Source organism: Dryobates pubescens, chromosome 15, assembly GCF_014839835.1.
Source record: "Dryobates pubescens isolate bDryPub1 chromosome 15, bDryPub1.pri, whole genome shotgun sequence".
Lineage (NCBI taxonomy): Eukaryota > Metazoa > Chordata > Aves > Piciformes > Picidae > Dryobates > Dryobates pubescens.
In genome coordinates, this window is record NC_071626.1 from 11,248,666 (window position 1) to 11,263,214 (window position 14,549).

At 45.1% G+C, this 14,549-nt stretch overlaps 1 protein-coding gene across 3 annotated transcripts in view; it reads right to left on the reverse strand.

The window, feature by feature from the left end:
* The window catches only part of ABTB3 (ankyrin repeat and BTB domain containing 3), a 174,820-nt gene that overhangs the window by 56,538 nt on the left and 103,733 nt on the right, over positions 1-14,549 (reverse strand). For all 3 annotated transcript variants that reach the window (XM_054167886.1, XM_054167885.1, XM_054167884.1), the window contains exon 3: positions 5,058-5,262. In XM_054167886.1, the coding sequence (XP_054023861.1) occupies positions 5,058-5,262 (205 nt within the window). The remainder of the gene's footprint in view (positions 1-5,057; positions 5,263-14,549) is intronic.

The window sequence follows — 14,549 nt, forward strand, 5'->3', positions numbered from 1 at the left end:
TGTACCTTCTTTCCAGCGGTCCCCAATCAAATCAACCTCGGTGTTAACTTTGAGTTCAGTGAGGTCACGATTTTACCATGTGAAGTTTTCACTTAATATGATATAGGGTTAAACAGGGCTCTGCCATACTGGCACATCAAGTATTTGTAATCCCTTCTACAGATACACATTGCAAGGCTCACTCAGGTTTCATAGCAGGACTTCCACGTTCCTAGTGCTAGCGCTTTCCCTGCACTTTATCAGCATTCTTCATCACTCCCTCCACTCTGCTGGCCCTTTCCAGAGACTGCCTTACCTGTGGAGTTTGTACCACATAATAACATAAATCAGGGACACATCTCCACAGTTATTTTCCTACTGAAATGGTTCTATGGGTGTAATCTGTGCTATAGACACAGCTGTACCAGCTAAAAAGGTGCTTTGAAAGAGCCAAATTTATTATATAGTATTGGAATGTTCCTCTCATTAAGAAGGCTGCATCACCTCAGTTAACCAGGTATACTAATAACTATCTGAAGCATGAAACACAATTCAGATCATAATCCAAACTCTCTCCATTATTCACAAGTGACTACAGGCTGCAAGTTGCACATGTGCCTGTGAAGGGGACACTCATATATGTGTGTCCACTCATGTTCAAGGCAGGCCGAAAAATACACTCAAGCAGTAACAGCTCACAGGAGTTTCCTAAGGGATTGCTCCACATACAGGGAAAAGTAGCAAAGGAAAAGTGAACAGGAGGCTAAAACCAGACACATATCCAACAACTCAATTAAGACTCAAGGGGAAAAGCTAAAGGCTGCTGGGTGGTACGGGGAGTTAATGCTCCTCTAAGACAGAGCAGCAGAGGAAGCACTGGAGAAGGAGCTTTGCTGCTTGTGAGCAGAATTAATGGGTGGTTCTGGACAGGCTGAGCTGCAGCTTCTCAATGAGTTGTTAATGGGGAACGTGAAGAGTCAGGAAGTAATGAGGACTTTGTCAATACAGCTGTGGATTAAAGTGGGTAAGGAACCACTTAAGGAAAAAAACCATCACACAAATCTGCAACTACAGATTCTGTGCTTTCCGGTGCTTAAGAAATTACTTGCAATAATTTTGGAAGTGTTACAGAGGCTGAGAAGCAAAACAGAACCATGGGACAGATTCTTTCATTAAACGAGAAGCAGCAACCAAGTAAGAAATCTTGGCAGCAGGGGCTTCATCTGCAATTTTATTTTTTTCCTAATTCCCAAGAGATAAACTGAAATAATCCATGGCTGCCCACAGGTAGAAGCACTGGAGGAGAGCTCCTTTCACAGGCATCACCCAGCACAAAATCACAGTATCACTAAGGTTGGAAGAGACCCCAAGGATCATCGAGTCCAACCTGTCACCACAGACCTCATGACTAGACCATGGCACCAAGTGCCACATCCAATACCCTCTTGAACACCTCCAGGGATAGTGACTCCACCACCTCCCTGGGCAGCCCATTCCAATGACGAATGACTCTCTTGGTGAAGAGCTTTCTCCTCACCTCAAGTCCAAATCTCCCCTGGCACAGCTTGAGACTGTGTCCCTCTGTTCTGGTGCTGGTTGCCTGGGAGAAGAGACCAACCCCCCCGGCTACAACCACCCCTCAGGCAGTTGTAGAGGGCAATGAGGTCACCCCTGAGCCTCCTCTCCAGGCTCAGCCTCTCCCCACAGGGCTTGTGCTCAAGGCCTCTCACCAGCCCTGCTGCCCTTCTCTGGACACGTTCAATGAATGTCTCCATCATGTCCTGGCTGGATGCATTAAGGAAAGACTCCACAAACAGATCCAACCCCCCTTCTATATCTCCAAATACACCAAAATAGTTGTCTTCATGCTACCCAGAGCTGTTAGATAACCCACCCCAGCAGCACTGGCTTGTGTTGGTGCCAGCATTACAGCCAAAAAATCAGAGGGTTTCTCCCAAAATGACCAGCTTGAAAGAAGAATATTAATTTGGTGTGGTTCGTCATACATCCATCTTACAGTTGGGATTGTTGGCTTGTAGGAATTGGGAAATCGTTTCCAGGTTTTCTGAACAATCCTGGCCAATTTCCACCTCCTCCCCATGAAAGCAGCCCCTCCCCCCCCCCCCCCCCCCGAAAGAGCTTTGCTGTATAGTAATTTTTCCCTTGCAGTTTTCCTAAAGACAAACACTATTAAAAGCACACTGTCTTCTCATTTCTTCACCTCCAGGAAGAGCAAGCACAGAGAAACACTCCCTAGAAACGAAGCACAAGATTTATTCAAAGGTAAACATCCCATTTAATGAGTCCCCCAAGACTGTGAGGGAGGTACTGCTTTCTGAGCAGGAAAATGCTAAGCCAGGCAGGACTGCCACCATACCAGCTTCCCTCCCATATCCAGTCTCCCCAGAAAGAAATGCAGAGCCTTCAAAGATCCCTAACTCAACCTGGTTCAGAGCTAAAATCCAGGCGAGCTGAAGATGGCTGGGAAAAATGGAAGCAGCTCTCACAGGGCCACCAAGACCTGCAAGAGCAGGGGGAGCTCTCTGGCCACATCCTGCAACCCTTTCCAACCTGGGCATGCATGATCAGGGAGGAGGGGGCCAAGATAGTTTCACATAGAATCATACAATCCTTTCATTTGGAAAAGGGCTTTAAGATCATTGAGTCCAACCTTTACCTAACTCTACCAAGGCTGGTACTAGACCATATCCCTTAGCACCACAGTTGTGTGCTAACAAAGGACAGCCTCTGCTTCATGACATACTGCCTACAGCCAGATCCACAGAGTCCTGGCTTCTCTGTACCAACAGAGACACAGAGAGGCCAAGGATGGGGAAAGATGCCTGGATCTCATTGCTTCCTTTAGGGCATCTTTCAATATAAAGGCAAGTGCCACAGCTGGACAAGAAGAGACAGAATACAACACATAGATAATGCACAAAGCTTGAAAGTATTTGGCACATACAATGTCATGTGCAATAAACCCACTTCCCCACAATGCACAAAACCCCGCCATGGAAACTGTAACCACCAAGTCATGGACCACAAAGCATGCTTGCATGTTAAGAAAAAGGCTCCCCAGAATACAAAGAAGTCAGCTTCTCCAGGATGGTTGTGTCCAGCTAATGAAACTCCAGACTACAAGCCCATAGAAATATCCAGGCTCACACTTAACCCTGCATTGCTCCCACTCCAGCACTAATGCATTTGATTAGGCAACAGGAGGAGCATCTGCTCTTTCCAAAAGTGACCACAAGCTCTTGGCAGTAACACCAAGTACTTGCTCTGGCCCTAACCGCACACCACAGTTGTTAAACTGCCCTGCCAATAGAAGACATCTCGCCAGAGACAGTATTCAAAATGAAGCAAAGAAGAACAATTGCTTTAAATAATCAGCGTTTCAAGGGCTCTAACAAAGAGAACATGTCTGAAGGCAGCCTCAGAGAAAGGAGAATCTGTTAAAGCAAACGCTAAAAGTGATTTTTCAGATATTCCTGCCCTTTCCACTTTCCACATGGAAGTCTGCAGAAATCTTTACATTCTCACTGCCTCCAGTGGCATTAGTCCCACAGATGGGGACTACAGATCAGGAGAGAGCATTTCACAAGTTTTTGTTATTTTTTTGGGGCATATTAACCACTCTTGGGCATGAGTTAAGGCTTCCACAGTGACAAGGCTGTATGAGAAATCATGAAATTACAAATAACTTAGGAAAATGAGAGAATTCTTCATTCTTGCAATTTCCCTTTTGGTTTGGGTTTGGTTTTTTTTCATATATTGGGAACAATAGAGCAAAAAGCCACAAGCACACTCAAAGAGTGACCCAAACTTGGAAAGAAACAAAATGCCATCCAAAGGCAAATGGCAACATTCCCAGCAACAACATTAATGCCAGAGTTTCATCTTGTTTGCTTTTCTGTGAATCAATATAGAATCATTTTGATGAAGATATCCTCTTATACACATTTCAAGATAACATATATGATGGGATTATCCAGTGTTGCTTTTGAGACGCAGAACTCATACCAAAACAACAACCGAGCCCCACATGTAGAGGTCTGGGGGCATACGTGCATGTCAGAGCCTGGCACAAGATATACGTAGGCATGTAAACATGGAGCTCGGCTTGAAAAGCAGCTTGCATTTGCCTCACTGTGAATACCCATCACAAAAATGAATACCTAGCACTTTCCAAGCACCAGCCACTCCTTTTCTCCATAATGGGGAGGCGTACTTTAAGGCTGGTGAGAAGCATGGCAAGGAAACAGCACAGCATGCCTCGGCACGTAAGCAGAGGCTCATGTTACTAGAGGGTTTGCTGGGCTTTTGACAGGAGATGGCTTTATCTTCTTGGCCAGCAAGCTGTCCTGCTAATTTTCTGCAGCACCTGGGTGCAGAGCTGCCCTGTGCTGGGCACCTTGTCTGCCTGCCAGCATTTGGTAATTGCCATCACCAGTTTCAGTGCCAACTCTGCTCAGCTTACATCAGATCCTGAGTCGAGGGATCTCAGAAGTGTCTCTCTTGCCCCAGCCATCCCCAGAACAGGAACAACAGCAGCACACCTGGAGCCTGCCACCGCCCTGGCCAAGGCAGCCTCATGGTTACTCCCATGCCTGGGTACTCAGCGCGGCCGGAGCCCAGCATCTTTAATGATCTCTCCTTTTTTACACACTACACTATTCATTTTCCACTTCCCCAGTCACAGCTGTTGAGCCCTATTAGCACACAGAAAAAACACATTTAAACCCAAACCTGCTAGGCCAGAAATAGAAGTTCTCATTTTCTTTTCCAAAACACGGAATAGCTGAGCAACAACGAAAGGAAAAGGAAATCTCTCCCAAGTGCACATCTGGAACCAATTTGCTGTATGTAGCCACTGGGTGTCACTTTTGATATATACTGGGTTAGCCACGCAGTACTTCAGTGAGAGAAAGGGATTTCAAAGAGGTGATCCTAAACCAAACCAGACTGCTCTGTGGCCTCTCACGCGCAGGCTGTAATTAGCAATTAGCCAGCCAGGCTGATTTATTCACAAAACGCCTTTGCCGTGGCATTAAGCACCGTGTAGTGGCTCTTACCTCTCAGTCTGCAGTGTGACTTTTGATGGCTCCACGTTAGGGTTTTCCCACTCCATTTGTGGACAGTGCATGAAGTAGCAGAGGGTGTACAGAGCCTCTGGCTCCCAGTAGAGCGATCCCTGCTTCTGATGCATTGGCGTCCCATTGCCGTGCTGCTTGGCATTGAGGGGCTGGAGGTGGTGCATTGCTCGAGACACCAGGTCACCTGGAAAAAGCAAAAGCTGGGTAAATGCCAGGCTTTTCAGCTGCTTCTCCCCTGAGTTTTCAAACCAGAGGACAACAATGGGTTGGTTTTCCCTTCCATTTAACCACTCATATGCAAACAATAGGACAGGATTCCGCACATTATTTAACACCAGGCTGGACTCTGCCTGGTGGTTTACAGGGTGTGGCTGTACAGGCAGGCTGAAGACAAGCTCTCCAAGGCCCACAGGAGATGTCTCTGCAAATATGGGGTCCAGGCAGTGTCAGGCTCACCCATGTCAGCGCCACCAAAAGAACTGGTTAACCAGGGACACAGCTACCTACAGGCAGCCTTAGGAGGCTGTCAAAATCCCACAGTCCCCCAAAAAAATGACCTGTGGGGGATGATGCAAACTGGCTCAAGAGCTTCATGCTCCTGGTTAGAGAGCAGTAGGGAAATCAAGGAAGGAGGCAGCAGTTAGATAATGCACTGAGCACCATGAGAGTGTGCAAAAAGGCATGTGGGGGGGATGAAATGCTAAAAGATAACATCAGAAATAGGTGACCAAAATGACTATTTGTAATCCCAGGCTGGGCATGGAAAACTTCATGTTAGCAGAAGAGCAAAACCTGTGAAGTAGGCTCACCCAGCCCCTCAGGTTTCCAGAGCACAGAAAACGACCCAAGGGAAAAAAGCTTGTCATGTTCAGCACACCAACATGGGTTTGGGTCCTTCCTTGCAGGGTAGGTATGGGAAACCAGCCTCAATACACGAAGCAGGATCAGCAAAGCCAACATGAGATATTAACAGGGAAATATATGTGCAAGAAGCAGTGAGTCTCTTAGCATAGTACTGAATGTAACTAATTAACTAAAGTATATCCCCTGAGAGAGTGAATTTTACGTTTGTTGATGAGTGACCACTCCATGAAAAGCAGGGAAACAATTGTGGTTATAAACTGCCTGTTTTCACATGTTCAAATCACTCTGAGAATACTTTGGGGAGAAATCTCAGATCAAATCAGATGGTTTGTTTTAAATGAAAATCTGAACAAGAGCCCTCTGGGTCATTCTTAAGCCATACAAAAGCGAGTGATGGGGGAAAGGAGGACATAATTTTCCAGTGTTAAGAAGAAGTCACACGCTTTCTGTTATTTGCTTTACCCAAGTGACCACTGAGTACTGAAGCTTGGAAGGAAAAGTTGGAAATGTAGAGCAAGGTAGGAATATAAAACAAAAACCTAGGCTGAATAATAAACTCCTAGGCAAACTTAAAGGAGAACCATTTTGACTGTGTGCAAGGCAGAGCGCTACAGCATTTTTTTGGCAAAGCCCCACCCCTGTGAACACATCACAGCACATCATCTCTCCCTAGCCTGGCTTGCACAGAAAATGCTGCTGCTGCTGCTGTGATAATGTGCACCAGGGAGAATAGAAACATCTTGCTGAACAACCAGTCCAAAAACAGTTCTTAAAACCATGAAGAGAAGAAAACCACTGGCATGAGAAAAGTGCCGAGTTCATGATTTCAGGGTTTTGACATAAGTTTTTGCTGCACTCTGCAATATTCCTCCAATTCAAAGCTTTCATTTAAAAATAGTTTCTTTTCCCTCTGCCAGGAAATTGTCATGACAGGAGCAATCTTGCAGCCCTGCATGCTCATAATTTCCAAGAGAACTTGTGCATGCACAAAGCCTGCAGGATCAGGTCTGCAGCAGAAACGGATGTGCCTCTGAGATGGCTTCCTAGTCCTGCACAAAATCATCTGCAGGCAACCAGAAGCAGCAGAGAAGTTCTGGACCCCCTTCACTCAACCCACTCTACCCCAGCAGACGTGAATTGCCAAGTCTAGCATGGACCAATTTAACTTCTAGCAACTTTGCTGCCAGTATAAGTCAATTCCCCCCTCTTTTCCTCCAAAAGACAAAAAAAGAGTGGAAGTGCTGGCTGCAACATCCAGCTTTAATAGGAATAGCAAACACAGAGAAAAAGGAGTTGCACTGAATTGAGGCTTTTCAGACCCAAGCCACTACAACACTAAAGCATGTGGTTAAAGTTAAGCACATGACCAGTCTCATTTCAGTGGATTGAGATAGCAGGCACCAGTAAATGCCTCTGACTTCTGTATCAAATGATGAATAAAAAGAAGTATGCAATTTAGGCAGCAGCATTATTTCATCTCCATTCCCCTCTAAGTGCTGGGGCAATGCAACTTCAATGACACATCCAGCATCAGATGAAGCTGCACAGTAAGGAGGGAAAGCAGCAACAAAAGTGATGCAGGCTGGTTGGCCAGCTCAGAACTGCTGTTGATGCAAGGCTGGAGGAACTCAAGCCTCACTGAAATCGATGCCAAAGCTCCTATCCATTGCAATATGACCAGGAGTTCACACTTTTATCCTGCATTTCCTCAACTGCATCTTAAGAAACCCAAACCAATTCATGCTATTAAAATTCAATTAATGCTTTGTATGTAATTACAGTATACCAAAATTTGATGGGCTTAGATCTTGCTTTTGTCTTTGCTATATTGTCTTCAGTATATTTTGAGTAATTTCTATATTAACAATTCTTAAAACATTCCTACACAAGAGACAACTCTTAAATAATCAATACCTGTAAAGCATTGATCTTCACAGAGGACAGTAAGTAAGCATAAAAAGCTGCATTATGATCCTGCTACCAAACGAGCAGAACACTTGACAGGAATCGCTGCTCTCTATTTTATTCCACAGTATAACCTCAGACAAGCCACTGTATGCCCTGGTGCTCTTTTCCTCCTCCAGCCACATCCAGTTATGGTGCAAATTCTTCAGGGCAGAGACTGTGCCTTAGCATATTTGTGCAGCAGGATCAGTGCCAAGAAGGGACGAGGGAGCTGACAGGCGCACGCACACACTGTCTGGTAGTACTTACACACACTCTGCAAAATGTAGTGCAGGGTAACATCTGGTTCAAGATGCATGTGTGTTGCTTCAATCCCTACCACAGTTTGCTGCTTCTATTCCTCCTTGCAAATGTGCTTTGGCTTCTATGTTTCCTTCCAAAGAATATACCAACAGCTGAAATTCTCCCTGATCCTGGTAAGGGAAAGCCTATGGACATGAAACCAGCTTCACAACGACACTCACTGGTCTGGTTTCCAGCAGTCAGCTAACTCAAGTCTCATTCGAGAAACCCAATCTATATGGTCTCCTTGCCAGCTGTAAAAGCCACAGTATATCTTAACACTGAGGGCAGCCTTGAATTTGTGGCCTATAATAAAAAGGGGAAACCCCCTTCAGCATCAATCACAGAGTGTGAGCCATCTCTGCTCTTCAGATCCATGTTCAGTTATGGAAACACTCTACAAGGGGAGGCTACCTACTCACACCACTGATGTTTTCTGGGTAAGTTTTGGCCCTGAAAATCTCTCTCAGATATATCAGTTCCTGAGCACATAATTTAAAAAAACAAACAAAACAAATCCATTAAAAATAAAAATATCAGCAGCTGAGTTGGTCTTGTAACTCCATGGACATAGATCCTGGGGCTGTGGCATCATGACACAAAAGGTTCAGCAGGGATCCCCAATACAACTGCCTGCAACCATCTGAGGAACAGACCAAGGAGCTGATCTGCCTGACAAAAGACTGTCGATTTTATTTTGGTTTTTATTAAAACCAAACAAACACTTCTACAGTTTAGGCAACATAAGCTGAGACAGACAACACACAAACTGCTCTGCTGGCAGAGCAAGACATCGTGGTGTGTAGACAAAAAACCTCTCTCAAACCAGCAAGGCTGGGGGATATTTCAGGACGTTTTTGTGGCCAAACCTGGGAAATCAGAACTGGAGGACAGGTTCCCAGAGGGCAAAGATAGTGGCAAGCCCCAGGCTGGCACTACCTTGCAGCCCTGTATCAGGATGGAAGAGCTCTCTCTGGCTACACGGCTCCATGCTGGACCTTGTCAGCCCAAAGGAGAAATGCTGTGTCTTGCATGCTGGCTAACACAGGTCCTGTGAAACTCACCACACTGCTCTACATGGAGAGCTGTCATGGTAGCTGCCAGTATTTCATCCTTTCCATAACTAAAACAAGACTCACCCATTACTGCTGCTGTCAGTTCAGCACAGTTTATGAACACAAGGTCTACATACATTTGATTTAAAGATTGAAAATATTATGTAATGTGTGTGTTGTGACATGGGTCTGGTTTAAGGCAATACTGAATATTTAAGGAACAGCCTCACTCACTTCAAGCCAAATATGTGATGTGACAGGCAAAGTTAAGCTGCTCCAGTCTGTGTGGGGGTGGTATAAAACAGAGCACATCAATGAGTGCCTCACACCCTCTCTACAGTGACCAGTGAAGCCCCTTTTTTAACTGCTTGGCTTCAGTAAAAGCTAGCAACACTGCTTTTACTCTTCTAGATCTCAACATGTAAAAAAGAAAACATCTATTTCCAATGTTGCAAAAAAAGACAGGGGAAAAGAGGAATGGTAAAAAGAGGATGAAGTAAGAGGAAACTGTAAATGCTCAGTGCCCACTTCTGAGAAGCTTCCTCCAGGATTTTATGGTCTGTTATGATTGACTTGATCTTGCAATCCTGCCTGCCTAGGACATGCTCACTGCTTTCAGAAAGATATGCTTCCATAGCCTAAAACATTCAGCTAGGTGCGTGTCTGCACAACTACAACCCTGAGGTGAATAATGCTGGACTGGTCCTTACAGGGACACTCCCTGCAGCACCTATCTCAAGATTTTCTCCTTCCAAAACCACATCCTAAGCACAACTTAACAACGCTATTTTCATCCACCGGAAACAAGCCACAGTTCCTTGGCCCGTGCCTCTCCTTCAAAGCCCACGGGAGAGAGGAGGATCTCTGTTTTCACAGTCACCCTTTTACCTTGTGATGTCCCATTAGGGCACCATGCAAAGCAGCAGCAAGCCACATTTCTAGCATGACAACATCCTGCAGGCACTACTCATCAGTTTGCTAACACTGGTCTGATCATCCTTCAGCTGTACATGACTTCAGTGTGTGTAGCTGTGTGTGGAGCTTTGCTGTGCTACTTGTGTGCACATTTTCTCCTGCAAAAAGGGGACCAGAGACATAGATGGAGTTGTATCTGTCCTTCAGAGTACTCTATGTTCTCCTGTGTTCTGCACAGAGCATGAAAAAGGTGAGTACTGATAAGGGAGCTGCACTCCAGATGCCAACATCATGTCATGGACAGTAGTTTGCCCCCTTATTTGCCAGGTGCAAAATCCACTCTCTTGACCTGGATTCATTTTACACCTCAATATAAAAGCCTTGGATCTATCTATGGTTGTGTTCACAACAAGATCCACAGAGACTGTATTGAAAACATTATAACCCTGATAATAAATCATGGCCTATTCAATCAGACTTGGTATCCGATAGCCATGATCATCTTGCCTCCTTCCCTTTCTACTTCCCCACTGCTTCTGGTTTCTGCACAAAAATTATGCATTGCTACAACTCATATGTGCATGAATACAAGTAGTGGAACTGTGTCTCCTGTACCAGAGCAGACTGCTTCTGGCCATCCACTAATTCAGCTGCCTGAGCCATCCCTTCATTTCAGCTGTTCAGTTCCTCTATGTTTCCTCTGCCTCTGGCATTGCACCAATCTCTATGTTTCACAAATCAGCTGAGAAAAAACTGCTCAAGTGAAACCTTTCCTCAGATGATTTATTGGAGGTCTTTCTATCATTAAGACAACCCATCTATACCAGGAAAAGAACATGCAGAGAGCCAGGGTGAGTGCACATTAGAAAGTGTTCGGTAGGTATTTCACTGTGCATATGCTCTTAGCACAAAGTATCTTCAAACACACAGCTATGCTATTCTTGGCACACAGTGCATTCCAGGTTCAAGAGCCAGCTGCCTCAGGCTGTGGGTACACTTGGGGTGCTCGAACCCACAGTCAATAGAGCATCCCACATGCAAAAAATTCACTGTCAAGCTCACACTGCAGAAACCTCCCCATCTCTGCTTGCCCATGTCATGCCCCTCTGTGAATTTGCTACCCTAGGCAACATTTTTTTCTCCTAACAGCCATTCAACTCTTCCACAGAAGAGCCAACAAAGGAGCAGAGGTTCCAAGCTCTGAATTCAGCACCAAAAGACAGGACTGAAATACAAGCAGCCCATTTCCTGATGGTGGCTTCCCTGTGGCCTGCCACAGATCATTTAACCTTTTATCTCCCTTCATGACACCATCATAAGAAGCTTGTATTTATATTACAGAGGAAGTGTTTGTGTGCAATTTAGTTTGTGCAAAGCCTTTGAAGACTGAGAAATTAGACACTGGATATATCCCATTAAAAAAGCCATGATAATAATTCAACCTTCTGAAGTTTACATACCTATTATAGTAACATCATTACCTTCAAAATCTCCAATCCAATGCAGCAAGCATGATGCTTGTGTTTGATTTCCCCTTAATCCACATCAGCTCCAAACAAAACAAGCTTTGACTTGGATGAGCTATTCACCTGCTGACCTAGTGTGAAGCCTTCCATCTGCAGACTGCCACTGCCTTATGGACAACTATTCTGAGATTTAATTTGGTCTTACGTAGATCCATGTCCTTGAACATTGAATTTAAGAGCCTCCTATGGCTGAGTAGGCCAGCTGAAGAGCACCCACCCTGGCCTGAACAATTGCCTGTGCTCTGCACAGCACAAATTACAAACCTAAGGAGAGGAAAATGCTGGTTTAACCCAAACATGCTGTGATGCTCAAGAGTTCAGGGGTGAACTGGAGTTTACATCACAAGGGTGAAATATGTGGAGGAGTTCTTGGTGTACTGGGGAAGGGTGGTGTAGGGTTGAAGTTCCAGCATCTCCCACCCACCAAGGTGATACCTTTTGTCTCTAACCATCAGACCTGAGTGGGTTTAAATGCACATGGTAGAAGCCCTGGCAGAACAAAACCACTTGCATGAAGACAGACTCCAGCACAGGCCTCCAGAAGAGCAAAAGGGGACAAGTCTCACCAGTGTGGAGGTAAGTCAAGCAGCCCCCAAAGGAGTGCCGACAGCAGACAAGGACCCAGGCAAGTGATAGCTGCCTCTGTTCCACCTCTGTAACTCAATACAGAAACCCATCCCCTGGTCAGCAGGGCAGTGAAAGGGAAGGTAAAGCCTTAGAAGGGTGTGGACTGGCATGTTTGAATTACCCTCCCACTTCATTTTCACTGATAAATAAATCTATTGCTTTATGATAGTGGGTATGTCAGGGGAAAGTGAAGAAAAGTAGGGGGTCATCTGGGCTATTAAGCAAACCACAACCCTTCTTGCACACAGACATATACAACAAACGGAAGCCCAGGTCCATCACTCAGAGGAGGCTGCAAGGGAGTTGCAACAGGCTTGCAGTTAATGGAAGTAAGAAACTACATAACATTCAAGTACTGCATTAATCTGTCTTGTATTCTTGTAGGGAGAAGGGACACCTCAACTTCTCTTTGTAGCTTTTACACATGGAGCAGATGACATGGATTGAAGCAAGGAGGAGCTGCAAACAAAGAGGTTTAGAAAGTGGTGGGAGAGCAAAGGATGCAGAGATCTTGTGCAATAACCTGGGGGAGGGGGGGCATTAAAATACAGGAAAAGTTATCACCACACCTGGAGAGTGCCCACCCAGGCTGCCAAATCCTACACTGAAAGGAGCACTACCACTTGAATTGCAGGTTCCAGCTAGTACCTTTGCTTAGCTCAGCACTGTGCTGCATGAACCAAACCGTTCACAGGGAGTAAGCTTTGGCCTTTCCTTACAGCGCTGCTTAGTCTGGGAAAAATATCTGACAAACAGGGCTTTGTTCTGGCAGCAAATAAGAAGGGCACTTACAACAACCCTCCTTCAGATGCCACCCTTCCAGCAAGCACCTTTATCCTGGCATTTGCTTCTGCACCTAGGTTTAACTTCTTATCTATAGGACATGAATGAATTTGTATGGCTTCTGCTATGCTCCTTCCTGTTGGTTGCAGAGGATTGAGACTAGATGAAAAGGCAATGGAAGAGATGCTGACTTTTATTATCTCCTCAGCTGGCAGTGTGAGAAGAAACAAAAAACACTATTGGTATGTGCCATCATATTCCTACTTACACTTGAACAGTAGCTCTTCCATTCATCCCTGAAAGTGTGCAATGATGCCTCCTCACATCTACTTGCAGGTTGTTCTTTTGGAAATACATGCATTCAGCACTGCAGAAGCAAAGGAAGGAGGATGGGGAAGGATGGTATTTTTACAATGTGAGAAAGGAAAACCTTGTGAGAACTGAGTGGTGACATGGAGGAAGCAGCAGCCTGAACATCACATCTGCGAGCTGCTCTAAGTTAAATACCATTTAAAGGCTAAAAAGCTCTGAGATCAGCAGCGTTAAGTCATTTCTTGCAGTAGTTAACACCACCAGTCACCATGGTTTGCTTAAAACTGGGTGGCAAACTTCTTATCCAGGAAATCCTTAGCAGATTTGCCATCTCTGGACTCAAAGCAAGCCCCAAAGAGTTTTCTGCTTTAACCTGAAGGCATGTGTGAAGACACAGTTTGGATGACATCCTAAGACAAAGTCTCTCTCTCTCTGGCTTGAGAGACACAATCCTTCCGCGACACTACACACCTCAGAACGGGGTGGTTGTCCTAGTTCAGCCAGAGTATCACCTTGTGGTCTTCACACCAAGGTAGGGAGGAAGAAATAATTCATGGTGCCAGGATTGGCACCCAATGCACCCTAAAGCTCTGCTTTTCCTCGTCACCACCTACATGCATGTGCAAGAGAAAGAGAATCCTCCTGCATTCAGCAAAACATGAGCAACTTCCAGTTGCAAGCCTCACTCCTTCTGCACCTGGTCCCCATGCCAGCAGCTGTATTTTTAAATGGCTGATGAATAGGTGTGTTGGAGTATCAAGCAGATAAACATAAATATTTGTGGATTGCAAACATGCATTTAAAGAAGTTAGGAAAAATATTCAAAGGTCAAAATGCAGTATGATGGGATCATTCAACAGCCAACGCTCTCCATAGTATTCCTCTCTTTTTCTATTCAGCCTGCTTATTTTTCCCTGTCTGAAGGGGAAGGAAATAAAACAGAAGAACTAGAAATCTAGAAGAACTCCCAAAATTTTCTGAAACCAAACCAAACCAAAACCAAACCAAACCCAACCCAACCCCCAAACACACAGATAGAATAGAATAAACCAGGTTGGAAGAGACCTTCAAGATCATCATGTCCAACCTATCATCCAACACCACCCAACCAACTAAACCATGCAATCAAGCACCCTGTCAAG